This window comes from Hyla sarda, chromosome 2 (genome assembly GCF_029499605.1).
Source record: "Hyla sarda isolate aHylSar1 chromosome 2, aHylSar1.hap1, whole genome shotgun sequence".
NCBI classification, from domain to species: domain Eukaryota; kingdom Metazoa; phylum Chordata; class Amphibia; order Anura; family Hylidae; genus Hyla; species Hyla sarda.
In genome coordinates this window covers 497,797,629-497,823,836 of record NC_079190.1, presented here as the reverse complement: position 1 = coordinate 497,823,836, position 26,208 = coordinate 497,797,629, and the positions used below count along the sequence as shown (strand labels likewise).

Here is a 26,208-nt window from a genome sequence, read left to right as displayed (position 1 = left end):
ATGGGAGGGGGCGTGACAGACGTCACGCCCCTCCCATAGACTTGCATTGAGGGGGCGTGGTTGTGGCGTCACGAGCAAGCGTGACCGTGACGTCACGAGCCTCCGCCTCGCATCGCCAGTCATCCGGCATGGAGCGAAGTTCGCTCCGCGCACCAGATGTCTGCGGTGCCGCGGGACCCCAGCCATCAGACATTTTATCCTCTATCCTTTGGATAGGTTATAAGATGTCTATGGGCGGAGTACCCCTTTAAGGCTAGGTTAAACAGATTGGACAAGACAGTATTATCTATAGGACAGAAAGGCCCCTATGCCCACATGTCACAGGATGTCACACATCTCTGCAGCCAATTTGTAGGCAATACCTAATAAAAGCGTGTCGGCCGGATCTATCCAACAAACGACTAATATGTATGGGGGCCTCTTGACTCTCTCCAGACAGATGATGTAGATGTAGAAGGATTGTTGGATTTCAATGGCCGATCCTTTTGTTCTCAAATTAGGTTTCTGCAAGAGGAACCTAGTAGAAGTTCAAAGAAGATGTCCAGTGGGGAAACCACGCTGGGACCCCCTGCGATCTCCTATACAGGGCCCAAACTCTGCTCCGGCTGAGATGCGGTGTGTGACATTTCGCACACAGCAGATCAGCTGGTACAAACACACCCCTTCCATTCATCTCTATGGCAGAGGCGGAGACACAGCGCTCCTGTTACTCCGCCTCTTTCATAGAGATGAATGGAAGGGGCGTGTTTCGACCAGCTGACATGCTGGGTACGAAACACGCTCTACATAGTTTGTAATGTTGAAAAATACAAGAGTCCATCGAATTCAACCTAGAACCCTACTGTGTTGATCCAGGGGAAGGCAAAAAAAATTAGGCTGATGCGTATTGCCCAAAAACAGAGGAAATATTCCTTCCCGACTCCAATACGGCGATCAGAATAAATCCCTGGACCAACGTTCTATCCCCACAAATCTAGTGTCCATAACCTGTAATATTATATTTTTCAAGGAAAACATCCAGGCCCCCCTTGAACTTGTTTATTGAGTCAGACATCACAACATCATGTGGCAGAGAATTCCAAAGTCTCACTGCTCTTACAGTAAAGAATCTCTGTGATGATGGTGAAACCTTCTTCCCTCTAGACGTAGAGGATGCCCTCTTGTCATGGTTACCGGCCTAGGTATTAAAAGATCACTGGAAAGATTTCTGTACTGTCCATTCATATATTTGCATATTGTGATCAGATCCCCCTAAGACGTCTTTTCTCCAAACCAAATAACCCCAAGCATGATAACCTGTCTGTGTCCTGTAATCCCCCCCCCCCCCATACCATTATTATCTTTGTTGTCTCCTCTGCACCCTCTCAAGTTCAGCCATGTCCTTCTTATATACAGGGGCCCAACATTGTACACAATACTCCATATGTGGTGAGATTTGTTGGAAAATTTACACTATCCCATCCCTTGTCCTCTGACATTGAATTGCCCGTGTAAAACAGGAGAGAAGAGAGCATTTAGTAGATTGGCCTTTTCCTCATCCTCCTCCACCATTACACCCAGACTGTTTCTTAGGGGGCCAACATTTTCAGTTTTAAGTTTCCTATTATTTATGTCCAGAGCAGGAGGGCAGAGGCTGCTCTCAGAGAGTGAGCTGGCTGGCAAAACAAATCTGCAATGATTGCTGGGAGATATAAGCAAAGGAAGAGAAGGGTGACAAAGAATATCAAGCAGCCAGAGAAGGCAACAGGGGCCACCGGAGCCATGTATATCTGGCAGGATGGTTTACAGGGAACATATACAGGTAGTGTGATGCTTTGAATATATATATATATATATATATATATATATGTATATATATATTTCCCTGGAGTACCCCTTTAGGAAGCAGGTGCAAAGGTGTGATCTGCACTAGAGATGAGCAAATTTTTGAAAAATTTGATTTGGCAATATCGCTATTAAAAACTGATATTTCTGGGATACAGAGAGCCTCAATAGGGGTGTAGAACACTTCGCCTTGTCTTAACACTCATAGGGAGTGTGCTGTGTTAGTGAAATAATACTGTTATTCAGTATGACATGCAGATTACAGGGGTCGCTATTAGAATCACTGTCACAGAGCTGCACAATGACAGAGCCTGGAGGTGGCATCAGTATGAGGAGACCATATGGTGGCAGAATGAGGCAGCCTGGAGGTGGCGGCAGCATGAGGAGACCATATAGTGGCTGAATGACACAGCCTGGAGGTGGCGGCAGCATGAGGAGACATACAGTGACTGAATGACACAGCCCGGTTGTGGCGGCAGCATGAGGAGACATACAGTGACTGAATGACACAGCCTGGTGGTGGCGGCAGCATGAGGAGACATATAGTGAGTGAATGACACAGCCTGGAGGTGCCGGAAGCATGAGGAGAACATATGGTGGCAGAATGAGACAGCCTGGAGGTGGCATCAGCATGAGGAAAACATATGGTGGCAGAATAAGAAAGCCTGGAGGTGGCATCAGCAGCATCAGGAGTCCAGAAAGTGACCCGGTGACAGAGTGGTGCGGTGGATGGCAATACCAGTACCCAGTGAAGAAGGTAGGTGAAACAAGGATAACTTGGCATCAGATGTGTGGCATCAGGTGGGTGGCAGGATCAGAATAGTAGCTGAGGCAGGTAGGCAGAAGAAAACGGGCTCTTTTGTAAAAGTGTTAGTGTGCACAAGTAAGTATTGGGGATTTGCATTACGTAAAACGTAACTTTTAATAATATTCTTAGGATAAAATATATGTACCCATATTTTTCTTTTTATCTAACAAAAGGAAAGGTGTGCAAAAAGCACAATGTGCCACATACACCAAGTATTGATGTGATGCAAAGACCTCTAAAATGTGGAAGGGAACAATGTATGGTCCATTGTAACAGGTGAGGGAAAAAACTTCTCTGTAAGGCCCTACTCTCACATTATTAATTCCCTTCTTGGCAAGTGTTACTCGCCTAAAAAGGGCGGCCTTATTCATCTTCACAAAGGTCAGTCTCTCCCCATTTTTCATGGACAGACGAGTTTGCCTTGGGGTGACTATGGCCCCTGCCGCACTAAACACCCGCTCTGATGGCACACTACTGGGCGGGCAGGACAGCTTTTCCAGGGCAAACTCTGCTAGTTGCGGCCACAAATCAAGTTTGGCTGCCTAGAAGTCCAGTGGATCTTCAAAGTGTGTTGGCATGGGCATGTCAAGGTATGCCACCAAGTGCTGATTCAGGTCCTGCTCCAGGTCTACCTGCTGCTGATGAGTTGCTTCACTATGCGGGTGAAGAAAGGTACTCATCAGTGACTGTAGACTCAGACTGTTGCTGATGGAGCTGGTACTGTTCCTGCCACCCCACCCAAGTGTCCAAGTTGCTGTTGTGGCTGTGCAGGAACCACATTTACCCAGTGGGCCATAAAGGACATGTGTTGTCCATGACCATAGATACAGCTCTACATGTCGGCGCTGCCGTGCACTTTGGTACACACGACAGGCTCAAGGACTGGCCCACCTTCTGTGCAGGGCTGGTACTGCCTTCTTCGCAAAGAAATGACGGCTTGGGACTCTCCGCCGCGGCTCGGCACAAGCCATCAATTCTCTGAAAGGTGCAGAGTCCACCACTTGAAAAGGGAGGGACTGCAACACCAGCAACTTGGACAGGAGCACATTCAGCTTCTGTGCTGTTGGATGAGTGGACACATACTGTTGTCTCTTGGACATGGCTTTGCTGACTCGAAGGCCGCTTTATGGTGACGCTGCATATGTTGATGCAGGGCCGTGGTGCCAACATTGGGACCCTGGCCACGCTTCACCTTCTGCCGACACATCTTGCATGTGGCTATGTGAGCCTCCTCCGGATGCTTGATGGAAAAACTGCCACACTGATTTTCCCCCCAACAGTCTGCGCTGATTGACTGCTGCTGCCGCTGACTCCAGGAACCTCTGTTCCACTACCTCCCGAGAAGGTAGGCTGCCGCAAAGCAGGTGGTGTACCTCCGGCACATTTGGCTCCAGACTTTCCACTTCTGTCACCATGCTGACTGCCAACCATGCAACCACCTTGCTGGCTCAGCTGCTGCCTCACGGGCAACCTGCAACACTCTTCTCCTGATGATGATGAAGCCCCTTCTGCACCCGGCTCCCAATTACGATCGGGTTCATCATCGATTTGTGTCTGCACGTCACTGATGTCCTCCTCAGGTTCCTCAACAGTGTCTGCTTCAGGAGCCTGAACACTCGCAACACCGCCTCCCACGTCACTCTCTTCATCACTACTTGGCCGTCTAGCGGAGGAAGATGCGGATGTCTCCTCCACTTCTTGGCTGGGCAGTAGCTGCTGACTGTCCTCTAAATCGTCCTCACTGAATAGTGGAGCTGAACCCACAGCATAAGATACTTCTGTAGGGGAGGGAACAGCATAGGACAAAGGCAATGAATTTGTAATGAATTTGGATTCGTCATATTCGATTTGCTCATCCATAGTCTGCACAATCCCTTAGACCCTGCTTTCAGTCTACCTAGATCACAAAGGATTGCATGATAAAAAGGATCACTAATCCATAACAGGAAAAATGGAGCCATCACTGTGTATCTTCATATATCAGGAAACATCTTTATTCCATTAAAGGTCACAGCAAGCAGGGGAGCGGATGGGTATAGCGGGGTGGGGGTAGTTGTGGGGACAGACCGCGTCGTGCATGCCTCTGGAGCCCTGACGAAGTTTTACATGCACAACACCGTCCGTCAAGTTTCACACTGGGCTCAGCAATGAAGGAACCTCCCGGGCTTACATCTAATACAGGTTCTTCAGATCTATCAGACAAGTAAATGAAACATCCTCTTTAAAATCCAGATCGATACGCAGTCTATTTAGTGAAATGCCCACCAGACGAGCCGCCGTTGTTTTGAAGTGAACCAAGCAGATTCGAGAGGAGACCCCGCAGAAGATTAATGCCTTGTGGAATCGCACAGGGACCAGACATTAGACACAGTTAGACAGTGAATTTTCGCTAAGTAGAAGAGTGCATGAAACTCATCCAGCGTAATGAATGTCTACTGTCCAATTAAGCCATTAATACACTGATAAACAAGCTATCAAGTCATCGGCCATCCATCGCACCGCCAGACAATGAAGGTGAGAAAGGTCAACCCGCTTTGCTTAATGAAAAAGAAGCCGCTAACCGTCTCTATTCTTTCTTTGAAGTGGCTTGTAAAACATTTAATCCTTGACAATTTAATGGAGATGCCACTGAATAATGAATAGCACTCACCAATCAGGCCGGTAGCAATCACCAGGGCAATAACCAGCACGGTGAGGAGGATGATAATGAGATATTTCATAGGGATGATGAGATGGCACTTGGAGGATCCATCACTTTCTCTGTTCTCTGTAAAGTAGAAAAAAATCTGAAACAAATATACAAACAATCCAGAAGTTTCCACCATGTGAAAACATTAAGAACTCCACCACACGTACTGACAAGTCCTAACAATTACCTTTTATGGGACTCACTGAAAAAGTTGACCAGACCATTGACTAAACAAGGGCTAAAGGTGGCCATACATATTAGATATATGTTGTCTGGACCTACCAATATTTGTAGGACCATATGTGGGAGAGAAGAATAGGGCCTGCTGCCCAATCCTCCAGGAGATGAGCCAGCGCTATATAGTAGCTACTTACCCCTCCTCTCTCCATTTAGAACATATGAACACTAGGCTGAGCATTCATGCATTTGGGGTTTTCGAGAACAATAGCCATAAACTGAACAAATGTTTTGCAACCTACAAATTCTAGAGGATTCTAGAGGGCCTCTTCCATTTAGGGGAGGGGGGATGATCGTCCAAATAATGATCCATACGAATGTTCCCTCTTATTCATTACCAGGTGGAGGGATGGGCAGTGATCAAATTAAAGGTGCTCACAGTGATCAAATGAAAGGTGCTCAAAGGTGCTGACATCATAAGCACAGTGCTCTCTGCTGACATCTCTGTCCATTTTAGGAACTGTCCAGAGCAGCATATGTTTGCTATGGGGATTTTCTCCTTCTCTGGACAGTTCCTAAAATGGACAGAGATGTTAGCAAAAGAGCACTGTGCTCATGATGTCAGCAGAGAGCTCTGTATTCCAAAAATAAAAGAATTTCCTCTGTAGTATTCAGCAGCTAATAAGTACTGGAAGGAGTAAGATTTTTTAATAGAAGTAATTTACAAATCTGTTTAACTTTCTTGCACCAGTTGATTTAAAAAAAAAGTTTTCCAGCGGAGTACCCCTTTTACCCCATCCCTAGTGCATCCCCCATTTCACTCTGCTAGACTATGCAGCCCGAGGAGACCCTGGGGAAGCCCTCAAGCCAAATTGACTAGTGATACACAGACCATGACCAGCATGAGGACTACAAGCCTTGGCCATCCCGCAGGCCTCCTCCTTGTTGTTTTATCTGTGTTACCTCCAGCTACCCTGCTGCATTTAGGGATCATGACTGGGGTTTGTAGGTATGCAAAGGTTTTATCTGGGTCTGGATTAAGCCTTGGTAGGCTGCTGTTGCAAACTACAACTTCCAACATTCCACAACAGAGTGGGATGAAAAGAAGTGAGGAGGGTTCAGTCTTGCACCCCACTGTTGGGAACTGCAGCACCGGAGAAGCAAGTAGATGTGTTTTCCTACCTCTGATCTCTTCAAGTAACCCTATCCCTAGTGCAGCCCCCATTTCACTCTGCTAGTCAATGAAGCCTGAGGGGTCCCTGGGGAAGCCCTCAAGCCAAATGGACTAGTGATACACAGACCATGACCAGCATGAGGACTACAAGCCTCAGCCTTCCCGCAGGCCTCCTCCTTGTTGTTTTATCTGTGCTCAACAAGATGCTGGGAGTCGAAGTTTTGCAACATCTTGAGTGCCACAGTTTGAGACCACTGATTTAGATTAATGATTGGTAACATTAGGAGAGTGACAAATATGCAAAAAATAGAAGAAATTGGGAAGGGGGCAAATACTTTTTCGCAGCACTGTATCTCATCTTAGGGCTTGCTAATGGATATACGGTATTTAATCCTATCAATCCTTCCCGTTTTATCCGGCATGTGCTTTACTATTGAGTGAAGCTTTCCTCTGTACGTGTTGCGGATGGTTATTTTGGGTGGTTCCGTCTGTATTGTCTGCAGGCTTTGCTAAGCTGTAACTATGTTTCCGGGCGCATTTTTCTCCAATAATTAGGAAGAATAGCTGGCAGGACAGATGGGGAGGGATAAAGGAGTCAGCTCTTTCTCTCTCTCCCTCTGGCAAAATTACAAGTTTAAGCAAATGAACATCTGCATATTCAGACCCTCCAGATTACAGGACAATAAAAGGCAGCAGCTGGAAAATTAATGGGAAGCAATTTAAAGATAGCGCACAATTCCCCGAACCTAAATAAAAACAAAATCTGTATTTATAGCCGTCAGGTTATACCTCGCAGGACAGGGAAACAAGCGCTTGTTCAACTCAGCTGTTTCTGCTGAAAGTCATAAAAAAAGTTGTTGATTCCCATGTGGTGTTAAAGCCTAACTCCACTGTAATAAATACACACCCATGGCATACATACCTGGGGAAACTAACAGAGGTACCCCCAAAGCCCTCTGTGAGCAGTTGAGTAAAATGGAAAAAAGAAATTAGAGGAAGGACACTGCATACTCATTTTATATTGAGTTCAATGTATAAATCTGTATGCAGGAAGCTCCCTCTAGTGGTAGCTGCAGACAGATAGAATTTTATAATCTCTCTCTATGCCTGGGTGATGGGAAGCAGAGGATTTGGAGCTATGTTTTTAGAAAACAGATCAAACCCCCATTAAGAATTTTGGACCTATTTGAATTAAATTAATGAGTAATAAATGATGCTATGAGTAAGGAACTTTTTCTGAAACGAGTCAGTCAATAGATGATGCACAACATGTAAGAAAGCAACCTTTACCACTAGATGCTATACCAGATATCAGATAGAGTTTTATTAATGGATCAATAAAGTGAAAGAATTTTCACACTGAATCCCAATATTAATATTATAGGAACCACCACTATCCCCTTCACTTTTTATAGTAGAATATTATGCACCAATCAACCATAACATTAAAAGAGTAGTCTGGTGATGAATAACTTATCCCCTATCCAAAGGATAGGGGATAAGTTATAGATCACTGGGGTCCGAGCTCTGGGACCCCCCAGTCTCCTGCAGGGGTTCCCCGCAGTTTGTCGGAAGCGGGTGTTCCAATCCCTGTAGGAAGCCACGGCGGGCACCCCCCCCCCCCCCCCCCTCCATGTTTCTCTATGGGTACATGGAAGGGGGGGGTGTCGGCCGGCGTTCTGCACGCCCCCTTCCAGCAGACTGATGTCATGCCATATGCCATATGTCATGGCCTACTGTCCTCTGAAGCCTCTCCCAGCTTTGAAGCCTACACTTTATCAGCTGCTGTGTTTTTTTTTTTTTTTTTTTAAATCAACTGGTGGCAGAAAGGTAAGCAGATTTGTAAAATACTTCTATTTAAAAATCTTAACCCTTCCAATACTTATCAGCTGCTGTATGCTCCACAGGAAGTTCTTTTCTTTTTTAATTTCTTTTCTGTCTGACTACAGTGCTCTCTGCTGACACCTCTGTCCAGAGCAGGAACAAATCCCCATAGCAAACCTCTCCTGCTCTGGACAGTTCCTGAGATAAACAGAGGTGTCAGCAGAGAGCACTGTGGTCAGACAGAAAATAAATTCCTCTGTAGTATACAGCAGCTGATAGGTACTGGAAGGATTAATATTTTTAAATAGAAGTAATTTACAAATCTGTTTACCTTTCTGGCACCAGTTGATTTCCACCGGAGTACCCCTTTAACCTAGCTTGATATATTTTATTCTGTCCCAGGCTTAGGGCCTACTTCCCCCATCCTTCCACCACAGTTTAACTTTCTGTTTCAGTGTGTGTTTATTTAAAGGGGTATTCCGGGATTTTTTTTTTTTTGTTTAACTATGCTGCAGGGGGTGTAAAATTTGTGTAATTCATAATATAGTGTCTGTACCTGTGTTTCATGGTGGTCTTCTGTGATTTTTTTCCCCCAAGGTTTATTTTTAACAGCATACAAAATTAGTGTTGTCTCATGTTTTACCAGGTTGCAGTGCGACCCAAGACATTACATCACTAGTCAGGTGTTCAGAGGGAGCCTGTCTGCTTCAATGGGTGGAGCGATCCTTCTGCAAGAATTGTAGTTTTTCAACAGCTGGAGGCCCCCTGATCAGAAAACACTGGTCTATTGCATGGAAGTGATTACAGGTGTATTTCAATGTGGGGGTGGCTGATGTGTGGGAGGGAGAAAAGTGACCTCACACTTACAAACAGAGACTCATGGGACTTGTAGTTTGAGGGAACAAACTCAAACAGAAAATAGCCAGTCCACAAAAAGATAGCCACAGAGTTATGGTAATTTCACAACACAGCTCCAAGACAAGCACGGATCCTTCCTAAGCATGGCCATTACTGTCTAGCAGGTACGTACTAAAATCACCTTCTGGTGGTTAACCCCTTTAAGTGTATGTCTTACCCGATCTGTTTTCTTCAGGATCCACTTTAGTTTTGGTCAGGAAAAATCTAAAGTAAGAGAAGGCAATGTCCACGACCGGCAGCTCCTCTTCTGAAACAGACACGATTTCTAGATTACCGGAAGCCGGAGCTTCCTCCGGAGCCTGGAAGAAAGAAACATGTTGGAACACATTGGTTGTCGAAAGAAGGAAACGACAGTAGTTGAGTTATCCCTTGGTTGAGTTGTGTAAGGTAACACAATGTCACTGTAGCAGGCCTACAAAGGCCAAAGGGATGGCTGGGTAGACCCGTCATTGGGTCAATTTTAGGGTTGAGCATCAACTTTCAGGTCAAGGTAAACCACCTGGTCTTCCTTGAATACATCCAACACAAGAGACTCTGGACCTCCAAACACAACCAGTGGACATATGTGGTGTTGTTTCGGGAAGACAGCTGCCATTTTTTTTTCTAATCCATGGCAACCCACTTAGGGACTATGACATAGGCAACTTTACCGTAACATTGGCCTCTATGTATCTAGACCAGTGTTGGGCTATAGACAGGTCTGGGGCCATTACTAAGATTCAGGTGTAAGGTCTGGCTCTGGCCAAACACACAGAGTTAAATGACTCTAGTTGGGCTGGAGCTGCTTGGAGCTCACCTGTATCGTCTGGGTATGGTTCTCAGCTCTGGTACCTATCAGGAAGGTGTATCCCTGATCACCTGCCTATATAAGCTAGAAGCAGGGATCAGTTCAGTGTTCGTGAAAGGTTACACCCTAGCTGACACCTCCAGTTTACCGGATACCTGCTTGTTTATTGATCTTTGGCTTTTCCTTGACTCTTCTCTTGCTCTGCGTTCCTGTACTCCGCTATCTCCTGGTACCGACATCGGCTAGACTGACATTGATTTTACCGTGTGTGTGTCTTAGTGTGTCTCTGTTAGTTTGTGTGCCTCCAGCTGCTTTCCGACTCCTACTGTTTTTGTATTTTATTATTTTGACAATGCTGCCCCAGCAGTTAGCAGGGAGGGTTTGTCACCTTAGTTGTCGATCCGTCACTTAGGGCGGATAGGCAATAGATAGGGACAGGGACAGGGGCTGTGAGTGAGTTAGGGCTTCACTGTTCCCTGCCCATTCGTGACATCAAGGTTCTCCAGTTATGCTGCAATCCCCACTTGATGATGTCAATGGGGTCTTTCTTGGTTTCCTAGCTATACAGTTATTTGGACCAACCTCATATAACAAGTTAGAAGGCAAAAAATATGGTAACTGGAGATTCTAGTAGCCATTAAGATTTTTCTTCAAGTCATACATTTAAATTTTTGTTGAATTATTTGCTTAGAAAATTTAGAAAATCAGTTCTTGCAAATGTATCACCTCCCTTGGTATTGAAATGGATCAGAACCGGACCCAGTATCAGATGAGTATCTGCCCCCTTCCGAATTAGGTATCAGGATCAGTGCATGCACGAGAGAAGAAATCACACTGAGACACACATTGTTCGGCTAAAGGAGAGGGTTTATATAGACTGTAACAATGTTCTGTGTGCAAAGCTATACGTCATGAATAGCTGTCCTTGTGATTGGTTTCTTCCATTTGTAGGTGTTCCTCATCCAGGATGTGAGTCTTATCATCTTGGGTGCAGCTCTCTCTGGAGGCGCCATCTTATACACAATGTTTCAAGCACGATGTGAGGGGGAGTGAGCTAGTGAGTGGCCATTTTAGCTGTGTTTTAAATACCAATTTTACCTAATCCATTACAGTATTTATAGTGTAGTGCAGTTATTGCAGCAAAAACTATGAAGGTATTTGCTGTGTGAACCTACCCTAAATCAGTGGTCTCAATCTGTCGGCCCTCCAGATGTTTTAAAACTTCAACTCCCAGCATGCTCGGACAAGACCTGTGTATTACCTGTATGTCCCCATATACAGATGACTTAGAAGAAACAGAGAACCATGTTAGCCTGATGAAGCTGGTAACACAGCGAAACACGTAGGGCTCTTCTACTCATAAAGTTTTATTACTGCACCAAACCTCAGTAGTATACAATACAAATAATTATATGTCTGGTTCATGCTGTATAATTTTTAGGGCAGTGGTCTCAAATTGTGGTCCTCCAGATGTTTTAAAACTTCAACTCCCAGCATGCCCGGACAGCCAACGGCTGTCCGGGCATGCTGGGAGTTGAAGTTTTGAAACATCTGGAGGGCCACAGATTGAGACCACTGCCAAAAAAATATACAGCATGAACCAGACATACAATTACTAAAGCACAAATATGTGTAAAATTCCTGCCTCCACCCCATTAAGTGGTAGATAAACCACACATGGTTGAACAAGTACCCAACAACCCATAGGATATAATAAATAAAAAAAATAGATACAATAGTAATTAAAAAACAAAAAGAATCAGCAATATCCAAAAATATTATAGAAATAAAACATCTCAGTTATATCCTTACTATCTATAGTTCCTTGTAAGTACAACAGTCCTACATGTATCGCTGTGCTACCAGCTTCATCAGGGGTAACATGGTTCTCTATATATTCTCAGTGTGTGTGTCTGTGTGTGTGTGTGTGTCTGTGTGTATTCTCAGTGTGTGTGTGTGGGGAACCTGCTACTACCTAATGTGGGGAACCTGCTACTACCTAATGTGGGGAACCTGCTACTACCTAATGTGGGGAACCTGCTTCTACCTAATGTGGGGAACCTGCTTCTACCTAATGTGGGGAACCTGCTTCTACCTAATGTGGGGAACCTGCTTCTACCTAATGTGGGGAACCTGCTACTACCTAATGTGGGGAACCTGCTACTACCTAATGTGGGGAACCTGCTACTACCTAATGTGGGCAACCTGCTACTACCTAATGTGGGCAACCTGCTACTACCTAATGTGGGGAACCTGCTTCTACCTAATGTGGGGAAACTGCTACTATCTAATGTGGGGAACCTGCTGCTACCTAATGTGCAGAACCTGCTGCTACCTAATGTGGGGAACCTGCTGCTACCTAATGTGGGGAACCTGCTGCTACCTAATGTGGGGATCCTGCTGCTACCTAATGTGGGGAACCTGCTGCCTACCAAATGTGGGGAACCTGCTGCCTACCTAATGTGGGAATGTAATGGGTGCATGCGGCCCAGCCTCTAGACCCCATGTCTATAACAGACCCCCCTACCATTCACCTACCATGTGCTTTTTATAATACCGGTGACAAAGGGACCTTTTAAGGACCCTTTAGGTACTAAAGCCCAAGTGCAACCGTAACCTCTCCACCCCTTATACTGCAGTGGTCTTGGAGACCACATATGTAGCCCTACATATGTGGCATGACACTGCGAGAAGAGTTGTTTACATTAGAGGATTGGACTAAAATTCTCTTTGGACCTCAACATCCCAATAGGGTAAAAAAAAAAAAAAAAAGACATATGACATGAGAAGAAGTCAAATTAAACAAAACATTTCAATAAATAAATAAAGATAAAATAGTGTTTCGTTATCCACAGCTCCAAGATGAAAAACAACAAATTCTGCTTTCAGACAATATCAGCGCTTTGATGGTGATTGCCGAAAATATCACAGACGCTGCGAAGACGAGTTTGTTCCGTAACCATCAATGTTTTATTTCATGTTGATGGATTTTGATGGATCTGTAATTTTGTGGCAGCCACAGGGAGTTAGACAGCCTGTGTTATGACACTTGACTCAGGGTGGTAAGATGTATCACTTCGTGATGCCAGTGCACCGTTAACCTACACCAGGGGTCTCAAACTCCCGGCCCGCGGAACGAAAGTTTGTGGGCCGCGCCAGGTATGTAGTGAAGAAAACTGTGTCTTGAAGCAGTTCTGTGTCCTGAGCAGAGCGAGACTGCAAACAACCCCCCCCCCCCCCCCTCAACCAATCACAGTGTCTCTGCACTTTCCTCAGCTATTCGGGACACACAATGCTTCAACACACAGTTTTCTTCACTACTCCGGAGAGGAGAAGCGCAGGACAGGAAAGGTTGTCTATGTGTGTGTGTGTCTGTATGCATGTGTGCATGTGTGTGTCTGTCTGTCTATGTGTGTGTGCATGTGTGGGTGTCTGTCTGCTTGTGTCTGTGTGTGTGCATGTGTGTGTGTCTGTCTGTCTGCTTGTGTGTGCATGTGTGGATGTCTGCCTGTCTATGTGTGTGTGCATGTGTGTGTGTCTGTCTGTCTGCTTGTGTGTGCATGTGTGGGTGTCTGTCTGTCTATGTGTGTGTGCATGTGTGGGTGTCTGTCTGCGTGTGTGTGTGTGTGTGTGTGTGTGTGTGTGCATGTGTGTGTGTCTGTCTATGTGTGTGTCTGTCTGTGTATGTGTGTGTGCATGTGTGTGTGTGTGTGTGTGTGTGTGTGTGTCTGTCTATGTGTGTGTGCATGTGTGGGTGTCTGTCTGTCTGTGTATGTTGGGGGGGGGGAGGGGGGTAATCAAAAATGCTACCTAATGTGGGGTACCTGCTACTACCTAATGTGGGGAACCTGCTACTACCTAATGTGGGGAACCTGCTTCTACCTAATGTGGGGAACCTGCTTCTACCTAATGTGGGGAACCTGTTTCTACCTAATGTGGGGAACCTGCTGCCTACCTAATGTGGGGAACCTGCTTCTACCTAATGTGGGGAACCTGCTACTACCTAATGTGGGGAACCTGCTTCTACCTAATGTGGGGAACCTGCTATTACTTAATGTGGGCAACCTGCTACTACCTAATGTGGGGAACCTGCTTCTACCTAATGTGGGGAACCTGCTTCTACCTAATGTGGGAAACCTGCTTCTACCTAATGTGGGGAACCTGCTTCTGCCTAATGTGGGGAACCTGCTATTACTTAATGTGGGCAACCTGCTACTACCTAATGTGGGGAACCTGCTTCTACCTAATGTGGGGAAACTGCTACTATCTAAGGTGGGGAACCTGCTGCTTACCTAATGTGGGGAACTTGCTGCCCACCTAATGTGGGGAACATGCTGCCTACCTAATGTGGGGAACCTGCTGCCTACTTAATGTGGGGAACCTGTTGCCTACCTAATGTGGGGAACCTGCTGCCTACCTAATGTGGGGAACCTGCTGCCTACCTAATGTGCGGAACCTGCTGCCTACCTAATGTAGGGAACCTGCTGCTACCTAATGTGGGCAACCTGCTGCTACCTAATGTGGGGAACCTGCTGCTACCTAATGTGGGGAACCTGCTGCCTACCTAATGTGGGGAACCTGCTACTACCTAATGTGGGGAACCTGCTACTACCTAATGTGGGGAACCTGCTACTACCTAATGTGGGGAATCTGCTACTACCTAATGTGGGCAACCTGCTACTACCTAATGTGGGCAACCTGCTTCTACCTAATGTGGGGAACCTGCTACTACCTAATGTGGGGAACCTGCTACTACCTAATGTGGGGAAGCTGCTACTACCTAATGTGGGGAACCTGCTGCCTACCTAATGTTGGGAACCTGCTACTACCTAATGTGGAGAACCTGCTGCCTACCTAATGTGGGGAACCTGCTGCCTACCTAATGTGGGGAACCTGCTGCCTACCTAATGTGGCACCCCCATCATTCGTCAGCTCATGCTATTACCACATGGGGTAGGGGGAATGGGGGGGGGTTGCTGGTGGATGATCGGGGTGCTACTGCTGGTGGAGGGTGTTGCTGGTGGATGATGAGGCGTGTATGCTGAGGGCATTATATGTAATGGGCGCATGCGGCCCAGCCTCACCCAGCTGCTACCTCCAGTGGCCCCCGGATAATTTGAGTTTGAGACCCCTGACCTACACGGTCCGAGGGTATGACAGCTTCTCCTGGGCCAGGCACGGGATAATAATCACACCAGGTTATGGATAACGGTCTTTACTAAGGCCAGAGTAGATGTTAAAATCCTCACAGCGGATTAGAGTAGAGGAGCTGCAAAGTAACTATTGGGAGCCCTGTAAACTTGCTATGACTTGTAGTATTTTACTTGGGACTTTAGACTTAATGCTGAGGCCACCCACGCTGACTAGGGTTCTGATAGTGTCCAATTAAGGCTACACTACCAGGGTATGAACTATCACTGTGTGGCCCATCGACTCACTGGGATTATACTCACAATTGATATTTTCCAACTCCTCCTGGGCGGGGAACACTTGCAGAATGGCGCGGTCGCTTGCTGGAAGATTTTCTTAAAGAGTACCTCTCATGATTTTGTTAGATTTTATAATCCCCCCCCCCCCCAGTTCACTGCCCCCATCATGATAAACCACTCCCTGCCTTTTTTTTTAATTATTATTATTTTTTTATTTTCTACCTTGATATTGCTCTGTATTCTGCTCAGTCTCAATCAGATTCACAGACTGGGAAGGGGCGTTCCCCAGCAGGCGAGACATCATCTGAAGCCATACAGGGGAGAACTTCCTCCCTCACTCTGCTACACACAGCCCAGAGCAGTTCAGTGTGAAATGAGATTTGATTGTATAAGGCTGCACACACACCCCTCAGCACTCCAGACTGCATTTCCTGATTTTGGACTTCTGCCAGGCCAGCAGGAGTCCAAAGTCTGTGCAAGAGATGGGGGGGGGGTGTGCTCTGGACAAGTAGGGAGACATCTAGTGGCAGATTTTTTAAACACAAATAAAACATAAAAAACTTCATTTCAAGTACATTGGAAATATTTTTTTAATTTACCAAAAGGAATGCAATAGAAAAAATTTTTTTTAATGAGAGTGCCCATTTAATGTTTCCCTTAGATCCACCTCACACTCCTTCTGTCTCTTCTTCACACTGCAGCTAACACTGAGCTCTGCACTAAGACTAAACTTAGACTCTGACTCCAACTAGACTGAATATCTCCTCCTCCCTACACTTTATATGGCCTGGCTCCCCTAGCAAGGGGGCCTCCCATTGGACAATCAGGGTCCTACGGGTACTCTGCCTCATACCTCCTCACAAATATCCTGTACATTTCTTAAAGGTACAGTGCAAAACAACATAAATTAACAGGCAACGATTATAACAAATATTAACCTCTTAATGACATAGGACCTAAATGTACGTCCTGGTGCCTGTCACGATGCCGGCTGGCAGGAGGTGGATCCTCTGTGCCAGAGAGGGATTGGCGTGGACCGTGCTAGTGGACCGGTTCTAAGTCACTACTGGTGTTCACCAGAGCCCGCCGCAAAGCGGGATGGACTTGCTGCGGCGGTAGTGACCAGGTCGTATCCACTAGCAACGGCTCAACCTCTCTGACTGCTGAAGATAGGCGCGGTACAAGGGAGTAGACAGAAGCAAGGTCGGACGTAGCAGAAGGTCGGGGCAGGCAGCAAGGATCGTAGTCAGGGGCAACGGCAGGAGGTCTGGAACACAGGCTAGGAACACACAAGGGAACGCTTTCACTGGCACAATGGCAACAAGATCCGGCGAGGGAGTGCAGGGGAAGTGAGGTATAAATAGGGAGTGCACAGGTGAACACACTGATTAGAACCACTGCGCCAATCAGCGTCGCAGTGGCCCTTTAAATCGCAGAGACCCGGCGCGCGCGCGCCCTGGGGAGCGGGGCCGCGCGCGCCGGGACAGGACCGACGGAGAGCGAGTCAGGTACGGGAGCCGGGGTGCGCATCGCGAGCGGGCGCCACCCGCATCGCGAAACGCATCCCGGCTGGAGGCAGTATCGCAGCGCACCCGGTCAGTGGATCCGACCGGGGCGCTGCGGGAGCGAGAGTGTAGCGAGCGCTCCGGGGAGGAGCGGGGACCCGGAGCGCTCGGCGTAACAGTACCCCCCCCCCTTGGGTCTCCCCCTCTTCTTGGAGCCTGAGAACCTGAGGACCAGACTTTTATCTAGGATATTGTCCTCAGGTTCCCAGAAGTTTATAAGAGACAGGATTGATCTGGCACAAAATTTTGAAAGGATCAAGATAGCGTGGTCCCAATTTGTAGCTGGGAACACGGAAGCGGACATATTTAGCGGAGAGCCATACCTTGTCTCCGGGAGAAAAAATGGGGGGAGCTCTTCTTTTCTTATCAGCAAACTTCTTCATCCGGGATGAAGCCTGTAAGAGAGAATTTTGGGTCTCTTTCCATATGGTGGAAAGATCACGAGTTATTTCATCCACAGCGGGCAAACCAGAGGGCAAGGGAGTAGGGAGGGGGGGAAGAGGGTGACGGCCGTACACCACGAAAAATGGGGATTTGGAAGAAGATTCAGAAACTCTGAAGTTATACGAGAATTCGGCCCATGGTAGAAGATCTGCCCAGTCATCCTGGCGGGAGGAAACAAAATGCCGTAAATAATCACCCAGGACCTGGTTAATTCTTTCTACTTGCCCATTGGATTGAGGATGATAAGCAGAAGAAAAGTTTAATATAATCTTGAGTTGTTTACAGAGAGCCCTCCAGAATTTTGACACGAATTGGACGCCTCTATCCGAGACGATCTGCGTGGGCAACCCGTGAAGACGAAAAATGTGTACAAAAAATTGTTTTGCCAACTGAGGCGCAGAAGGAAGACCAGGAAGAGGGATGAAATGTGCCATCTTGGAGAATCGATCAACGACCACCCAAACAACAGTGTTGCCACGGGATGAGGGTAAGTCTGTAATAAAGTCCATACCAATCAGAGACCAAGGCTGTTCGGGAACAGGCAGAGGATGAAGAAGACCAGCGGGCTTCTGGCGAGGAGTCTTATCCCGGGCACAGACAGTGCAGGCCCGCACAAAATCAACAACATCCGTCTCCAGAGTCGGCCACCAATAGAAACGAGAGATGAGTTGCACGGATTTCTTGATGCCCGCATGGCCTGCGAGATGGGAGGAGTGACCCCATTTGAGGATTCCGAGGCGTTGGCGTGGAGTGACGAAGGTCTTCCCTGGAGGAGTTTGCCTGATGGAGGCTGGAGAAGTGGAGATCAGGCAGTCAGGAGGAATGATGTGTTGCGGAGAGAGCTCTACTTCCGAGGCATCCGAGGAACGAGAGAGAGCATCGGCCCTGATGTTCTTATCGGCAGGCCGAAAGTGAATTTCAAAATTAAATCGGGCAAAGAACAGAGACCACCTGGCCTGGCGAGGATTCAGCCGTTGGGCAGACTGGAGATAGGAGAGATTTTTGTGATCGGTGTAAATAATAACTGGAAATCTTGATCCCTCCAGCAGATGCCTCCATTCCTCAAGTGCTAATTTAATGGCTAGTAGCTCTCGATCCCCGATGGAGTAGTTCCTCTCCGCCGGAGAGAAGGTCCTAGAAAAAAAACCACAAGTAACAGCATGCCCGGAAGAATTTTTTTGTAGAAGGACCGCTCCCGCTCCTACTGAGGAGGCATCTACCTCCAATAGGAAGGGTTTAGATGGGTCAGGTCTGGAGAGCACGGGAGCAGAAGAAAAGGCAGACTTGAGCTGTTTAAAGGCGTCTTCCGCTTGAGGAGGCCATGACTTAGAATTGGCATTCTTTTTGGTTAAAGCCACGATAGGAGCCACAATGGTGGAAAAATGTGGAATAAATTGTCTGTAATAATTGGCGAACCCCAAAAAACGTTGGATAGCACGGAGTCCGGAGGGGCGTGGCCAATCTAAGACGGCAGAGAGTTTGTCTGGATCCATTTGTAGTCCCCTGGCCAGAGACCAAGTATCCTAGGAAAGGAAGAGATTGACATTCAAACAGACATTTCTCCATCTTGGCATAAAGTTGATTGTCACGAAGTCTCTGAAGAACCATGCGGACATGCTGGCGGTGTTCTTCTAGGTTGGCAGAAAAAATCAGGATATCGTCCAGATACACAACAACACAGGAATATAAGAGATCACGAAAAATTTCATTAACAAAGTCTTGGAAGACGGCAGGGGCGTTGCACAGGCCAACGGGCATGACCAGATACTCAAAGTGTCCATCTCTAGTGTTAAATGCCGTTTTCCATTCATCCCCCTCTCTGATGCGGATGAGATTATAAGCACCTCTTAAGTCCAGTTTGGTAAAGATGTGGGCACCTTGGAGGCGATCAAAGAGTTCAGAGATAAGAGGTAGAGGGTAACGGTTCTTTACCGTGATTTTGTTAAGACCGCGGTAGTCAATGCAAGGACGTAGGGAGCCATCTTTTTTGGACACAAAGAAAAATCCGGCTCCGGCAGGAGAGGAGAATTTGCGGATAGAGCCCTTTTTTAAATTTTCCTGGATGTACTCAGACATAGCAAGAGTCTCTGGGGCGGACAGAGGATAAATTTTGCCCCGGGGTGGAGTAGTGCCCGGGAGGAGGTCAATAGGACAGTCATAAGGCCTGTGAGGAGGAAGAGTCTCAGCTTGTTTTTTGCAAAACACATCAGCAAAGTCCATATAGGCCTTAGGGAGACCGGTTACAGGGGGAATCACAGGGTCACGGCAGGGAGTACTGGTAACCGGTTTAAGGCAGTCCTTGAAACAAGAGGTACCCCAACTCTTGATCTCCCCTGTGGACCAATCCAGGGTTGGGGAATGGTGTTGAAGCCAGGGTAGTCCAAGGAGAATTTCGGAAGTGCAATTGGAGAGGACCAAAAACTCAATTTTTTCGTGATGAGGTCCGATGCACATTAGGAGGGGTTCCGTGCGGTAACGCACGGCACAGTCCAATCTTTCATTGTTAACGCAATTGATGTAGAGAGGTCTGGCGAGACTGGTCACTGGGATGTTGAACCTGTTGATGAGAGAGGCCAAAATAAAGTTTCCTGCAGATCCGGAATCCAAGATGGCCTTAGTGGAGAAGGAGAAGGTAGAGGCATATATCCGCACAGGCACAGTAAGACGTGGAGAAGCAGAGTTGACATCAAGGACTGTTTCACCTTTGTGCGCAGTCAGCGTACGTCTTTCCAGGCGGGGAGGACGGATAGGACAATCCTTCAGGAAGTGTTCGGTACCGGCACAGTACAGGCAGAGATTCTCCATGCTGCGTCGTGTCCTCTCTTGAGGTGTCAGGCGAGACCGGTCAACTTGCATAGCCTCCACGGCGGGAGGCACAGGAACGGATTGCAGAGGACCAGAGGAGAGAGGAGCCGGGGAGAAAAAACGCCTCGTGCGAACAAAGTCCATATCCTGGCGGAGCTCCTGACGCCTTTCGGAAAAACGCATGTCAATGCGAGTGGCTAGATGAATGAGTTCATGTAGGTTAGCAGGAATTTCTCGTGCGGCCAGAACATCTTTAATGTTGCTGGATAGGCCTTTTTTAAAGGTCGCGCAGAGGGCCTCATTATTCCAGGAAAGTTCTGAAGCAAGAGTACAGAATTGCACGGCGTACTCGCCAACGGAAGAATTACCCTGGACCAGGTTCAGCAGGGCAGTCTCAGCAGAAGAGGCTCGGGCAGGTTCCTCAAAGACACTTCGAATTTCCGAGAAGAAGGAGTGTACAGAGGCAGTGACGGGGTCATTGCGGTCCCAGAGCGGTGTGGCCCATGACAGAGCTTTTCCAGACAGAAGGCTGACTACGAAAGCCACCTTAGACCTTTCAGTAGGAAACTGGTCCGACATCATCTCCAAGTGCAGGGAACATTGTGAAAGAAAGCCACGGCAAAACTTAGAGTCCCCATCAAATTTATCCGGCAAGGATAGTCGTAGGCCTGAGGCGGCCACTCGCTGCGGAGGAGGTGCAGGAGCTGGCGGAGGAGATGATTGCTGAAGCTGTGGTAGTAGCTGCTGTAGCATCACGGTCAGTTGAGACAGCTGGTGGCCTTGTTGCGCTATCTGTTGTGACTGCTGGGCGACCACCGTGGTGAGGTCGGCGACAACTGGCAGAGGAACTTCAGCGGGATCCATGGCCGGATCTACTGTCACGATGCCGGCTGGCAGGAGGTGGATCCTCTGTGCCAGAGAGGGATTGGCGTGGACCGTGCTAGTGGACCGGTTCTAAGTCACTACTGGTGTTCACCAGAGCCCGCCGCAAAGCGGGATGGACTTGCTGCGGCGGTAGTGACCAGGTCATATCCACTAGCAACGGCTCAACCTCTCTGACTGCTGAAGATAGGCGCGGTACAAGGGAGTAGACAGAAGCAAGGTCGGACGTAGCAGAAGGTCGGGGCAGGCAGCAAGGATCGTAGTCAGGGGCAACGGCAGGAGGTCTGGAACACAGGCTAGGAACACACAAGGAAACGCTTTCACTGGCACAATGGCAACAAGATCCGGCGAGGGAGTGCAGGGGAAGTGAGGTATAAATAGGGAGTGCACAGGTGAACACACTGATTAGAACCACTGCGCCAATCAGCGTCGCAGTGGCCCTTTAAATCGCAGAGACCCGGCGCGCGCGCGCCCTAGGGAGCGGGGCCGCGCACGCCGGGACAGGACCGACGGAGAGCGAGTCAGGTACGGGAGCCGGGGTGCGCATCGCGAGCGGGCGCCACCCGCATCACGAATCGCATCCCGGCTGGAGGCAGTATCGCAGCGCACCCGGTCAGTGGATCCGACCGGGGCGCTGCGGGAGCGAGAGTGTAGCGAGCGCTCCGGGGAGGAGCGGGGACCCGGAGCGCTCGGCGTAACAGTGCCCTGGTACTTAACGCACCAGGACGTACATTTACATCCTATACATGATGCGAGCACCGGAACGGTGCTGGCATCATGTGCGGCAGGTTCCGGCTGCTATCAGCAGCCAGGCACCCGCCGGTAATGGCGGACATCAGCGATCACACTCATGTCCACTATTAACCCCTCAGATGCCGTCATCAATACAAGTCACAGCATCTGCGGCAGTGCGGGCCTTAAAATGGATGATCAGATCGTACGCAGCACTGTGGGGATCCGATCATCCATAATGGCGGACGGAGGTCCCCTCACCTGTCTCCGTACGTCTCCGGGGGTCTTCTGCTCTGGTCTGAGATCGAGCAGACCAGAGCAGAAAATTGCCGATAATACTGTCCTATGCATAGTACTGAACAGTATTAGCAATCAAAGGATTGCCATAAATAGTCCCCTATGGGGACATATAAAGTGTAAAAAAGTTAATAAAAAGAAAGAAAAAGAAAGTTATTCAAAAAAATTTGAAAAATCCCCTCCCTTAATAATAAGGTAAATAGTTCCCATTGTAACCCCAAAAGGCATAAAAAAAATTAAAAAAAATAATAACAAACCTATTTGGTATCACCGTGTGCGTAAATGTCCGAACCATCAAAATATAATGATAATGATCCCGTACGGTGAACAGCGTAAAAGTTTTTTTTTTAAAAAGTCCACAATTGCAGCTTATTTGTCACATTTTGTTCCCCCAAAAATGTATAAAAAAATTCATATTAAATCACATTTATGCAAACATGGTACTGATAAAAAGTACAGATCACAGCGCAAAAAATAAACGCTCATAAATCCCTGTATACGAAAAAGTGAAAAGGTTATAGGTGGTCAAAATAGGGCAATTTTGAACATACTTTTTTTTAACCCCTTAAGGACCGGGGGTTTTTCCGTTTTTGCATTTTCGTTTTTTGCTCCTTGCCTTTAAAAAATCATAACTCTTTCAAATTTGCACCTAAAAATCCATATGATGGCTTATTTTTTGCGCCACCAATTCTACTTTGTAATGACGTCAGTCATTTTGCCCAAAAATCTACGGTGAAGCGGGAAAAAAAATCATTGTGCGACAAAATTGAAAAAAAAACGCTGTTTTGTAACTTTTGGGAGCTTCCGTTTCTACGCAGTACATTTTTCGGTAAAAATGACACCTTATCTTTATTCTGTAGGTCCATACAATTAAAATGATACCCTACTTATATAGGTTTGATTTTGTCGGACTTCTGGAAAAAATCATAACTACATGCAGGAAAATTAATACGTTTAAAATTGTCATCTTCTGACCCCTATAACTTTTTTATTTTTCCGTGTATGGGGTGGTATGAGGGCTCATTTTTTGCGCCGTGATCTGAAGTTTTTAACGGTACCATTTTTGCATTGATGGGACTTATTGATCGCTTGTTATTCATTTTTAAATGATATAAAAAGTGACCAAAAATGCACTATTTTGGACTTTGGAATTTTTTTGCGCGCACGCCATTGACCGAGCGGTTTAATTAATGATATATTTTTATAAGTCGGACATTTCCGCACGCGGTGATACCATATATGTTTATTTTTATTTTTATTTACACTGTGTTTTTTTTTTATTGGAAAAGGGGGGTGATTCAAACTTAATAGGGGAGGAGTTAAATGATCTTTATTCACTTTTTTTTTTCACTTTTTTTTTGCAGTGTTATAGCTCCCATAGGGACCTATAACACTGCACACACTGATCATTGTTATCCCATAGGGACCTATAACACTGCACACACTGATCTCTTATACTGATCATTGTTATCCCATAGGGACCTATAACACTGCACACACTGATCATTGTCATCCCATAGGGCCCTATAACACTGCACACACTGATCATTGTTATCCCATAGGGCCCTATAACACTGCACACACTGATCATTGTTATCCCATAGGGCCCTATAACACTGCACACACTGATCATTGTTATCCCATAGGGACCTATAACACTGCACACACTGATCTTCTATGTTGATCACTGGTTTCTCATAAGAAACCAGAGATCGATGATTCTGCCGCATGACTGCTCATGTCTGGATCTCAGGCACTGAGCAGTCATTCGGCGATCGGACAGCGAGGAGGCAGGTAGGGGCCCTCCCGCTGTCCTGTCAGCTGTTCGGGATGCCGCGATTAGCCGCGGCTATCCCGAACAGCCCGACTGAGCTAGCCGGGAACTTTCACTTTTAGCCACGCGGGTCCCGGCTTTACTATGACGCCGGGCCAGCCGTGATATGACGCGGGGTTACTGTGTAACCCCGCGTTATATCACAAGAGCAGGACCAAGGACGTACCGGTACGTCCTTGGTCCTTAAGGGGTTAAAGCAGTACAGTATTAGAAAAGTATATAATCATAGGGATCATTTTCATTCTATTGACCCACAGACTAAAGAAAATATGTCAATTTTACCATAAGGTATACAGCGTAAAAGCTAAACCTTCCAAAATTAGAAAAATTGCAGTTTTCATTTCAATTTCCCAACACAAATAATATTTTTTTGGTTGTTCCATACATTTTATGGTAAAATAAAAGGTGTCATTACAAAGTACAATTGGTCACGCAAAAAATGAGCCCTCATGTGCGTCTGTGGATAGAAATATAAAAGAGTTAAGATTTTTAGAATGCGAGGGGGAAAAAATGAAAATGCAAAAATAAAATTTCCTGTGTCCTTAAAGGGGTACTCCGAAACTGTTCCGAACGCTGGAGTCGGCGGCGGGAGCTCATTAAGTCATAGCCACGCCCCCTCCTATAGACTTGCATTGAGGGGACAGGGTGTGACATCATGAGGGGGTGGGGCTATGACGTCACGAGCTCCCGGCGCTGGCTCCAGTGTTCAGAACAATTTGTTCCAAACGCTGAGAGGCGGAGTACCCCTTTAAAGGGGTATTCCAGGAAAAAAACTTTGTTTTATATATCAACTGGCTCTAGAAAGTTAAACAGATTTGTAAATTACTTCTATTAAAAAAATCTTAATCCTTTCAGTACTTATGAGCTTCTGAAGTTAAGGTTGTTCTTTTCTATCTAAATCCTCTCTGATGACACCTGTCTCTGGAAACGCCCAGTTTAGAAGCAAATCCCCATAGCAAACCTAGCCTAAACTGGGCTTTTCCCGAGACACGTGTCATCAGAGAGGATTTAGACAGAAAAGAACAACCTTAACTTCAGAAGCTCATAAGTACTGAAAGGATTAAGATTTTTTAATAGAAGCAATATACAAATCTGTTTAACTTTCTGGAGCCAGTTGATATATATAAAAACATTTTTTCCAGGAATACCCCTTTAAGGCCAGAATGGGCTGTGTCCTTAAAGGGGTACTCCGGCCCCAGACATCTTATCCCCTATCCAAAGATGTCTGATCATGGGGGTCCCCCTGCTGGGGACCCCTGCAATCTCTCCTGCAGCACCCATTTGTCATTAGCCTCACGGAGCAAAGATCACTCCGTGTCTGAAGACTCACGATACAGGGGCCGGAGTATCGTGATGTCATGGCTCCGCCCCTCGTGACATCCCACCCAGCCCTCTCAATGCAAGCCTACGGGACGGGGCGTGAGGCTGATGACAAGTGAGTGCTGCAGGAGAGATTATGGCACTGCTGGTGCTGAAGGTCACCCAGGGGAACTGATCAGACTCATAAATGGATTGAGGTCAGTTCACATTATGTGCAGCTTTGATGCGTTTTTAGAGAAATAAGGGATTTGACCTATAATTACAATTAAAGGGGTACTCTGGTGGAAAACTTTTTTTTTTTTTTTAAATCAACTGGTGCCAGAAAGTTAAACAATTTGTAAATTACGTCTATAAAAAAATCTTCATCCTTCCAGTACTTCTTAGCTGCTGAATACTACAGAAGAAATTATTTTCTTTTTGGAACACAGAGCTCTCTGCTGACATCATGACCACAGTGCTCTCTGCTGACATCTCTGTCCATTTTAAGAACTGTCCAGAGTAGAAGAAAATCCCCATAGCAAACATGTGCTGCTCTGGACAGTTCCTAAAATGGACAGAGATGTCAGCAGAGAGCACTGTGCTCGTGATGTCAGCAGAGAGCTCTGTGTTAGAATAATTTCCTCTGTAGTATTCAGCAGCTAATAAGTACTGGAAGGATTAACATTTTTTTATAGAAGTAATTTACAAATCTGTTTAACT

The 26,208-nt window shown here is 46.7% G+C and overlaps 1 protein-coding gene across 1 annotated transcript in view; it reads right to left on the bottom strand.

Annotated features, from left to right (window-relative positions):
* The window catches only part of TMPRSS3 (transmembrane serine protease 3), a gene marked incomplete in the record, with an annotated part of 200,034 nt that overhangs the window by 93,002 nt on the left and 80,824 nt on the right, over window positions 1-26,208 (bottom strand). Inside the window, 2 exon segments of the mRNA XM_056559761.1 lie at window positions 5,283-5,399; window positions 9,572-9,713. Of these exon segments, the coding sequence (XP_056415736.1) occupies window positions 5,283-5,352 (70 nt within the window).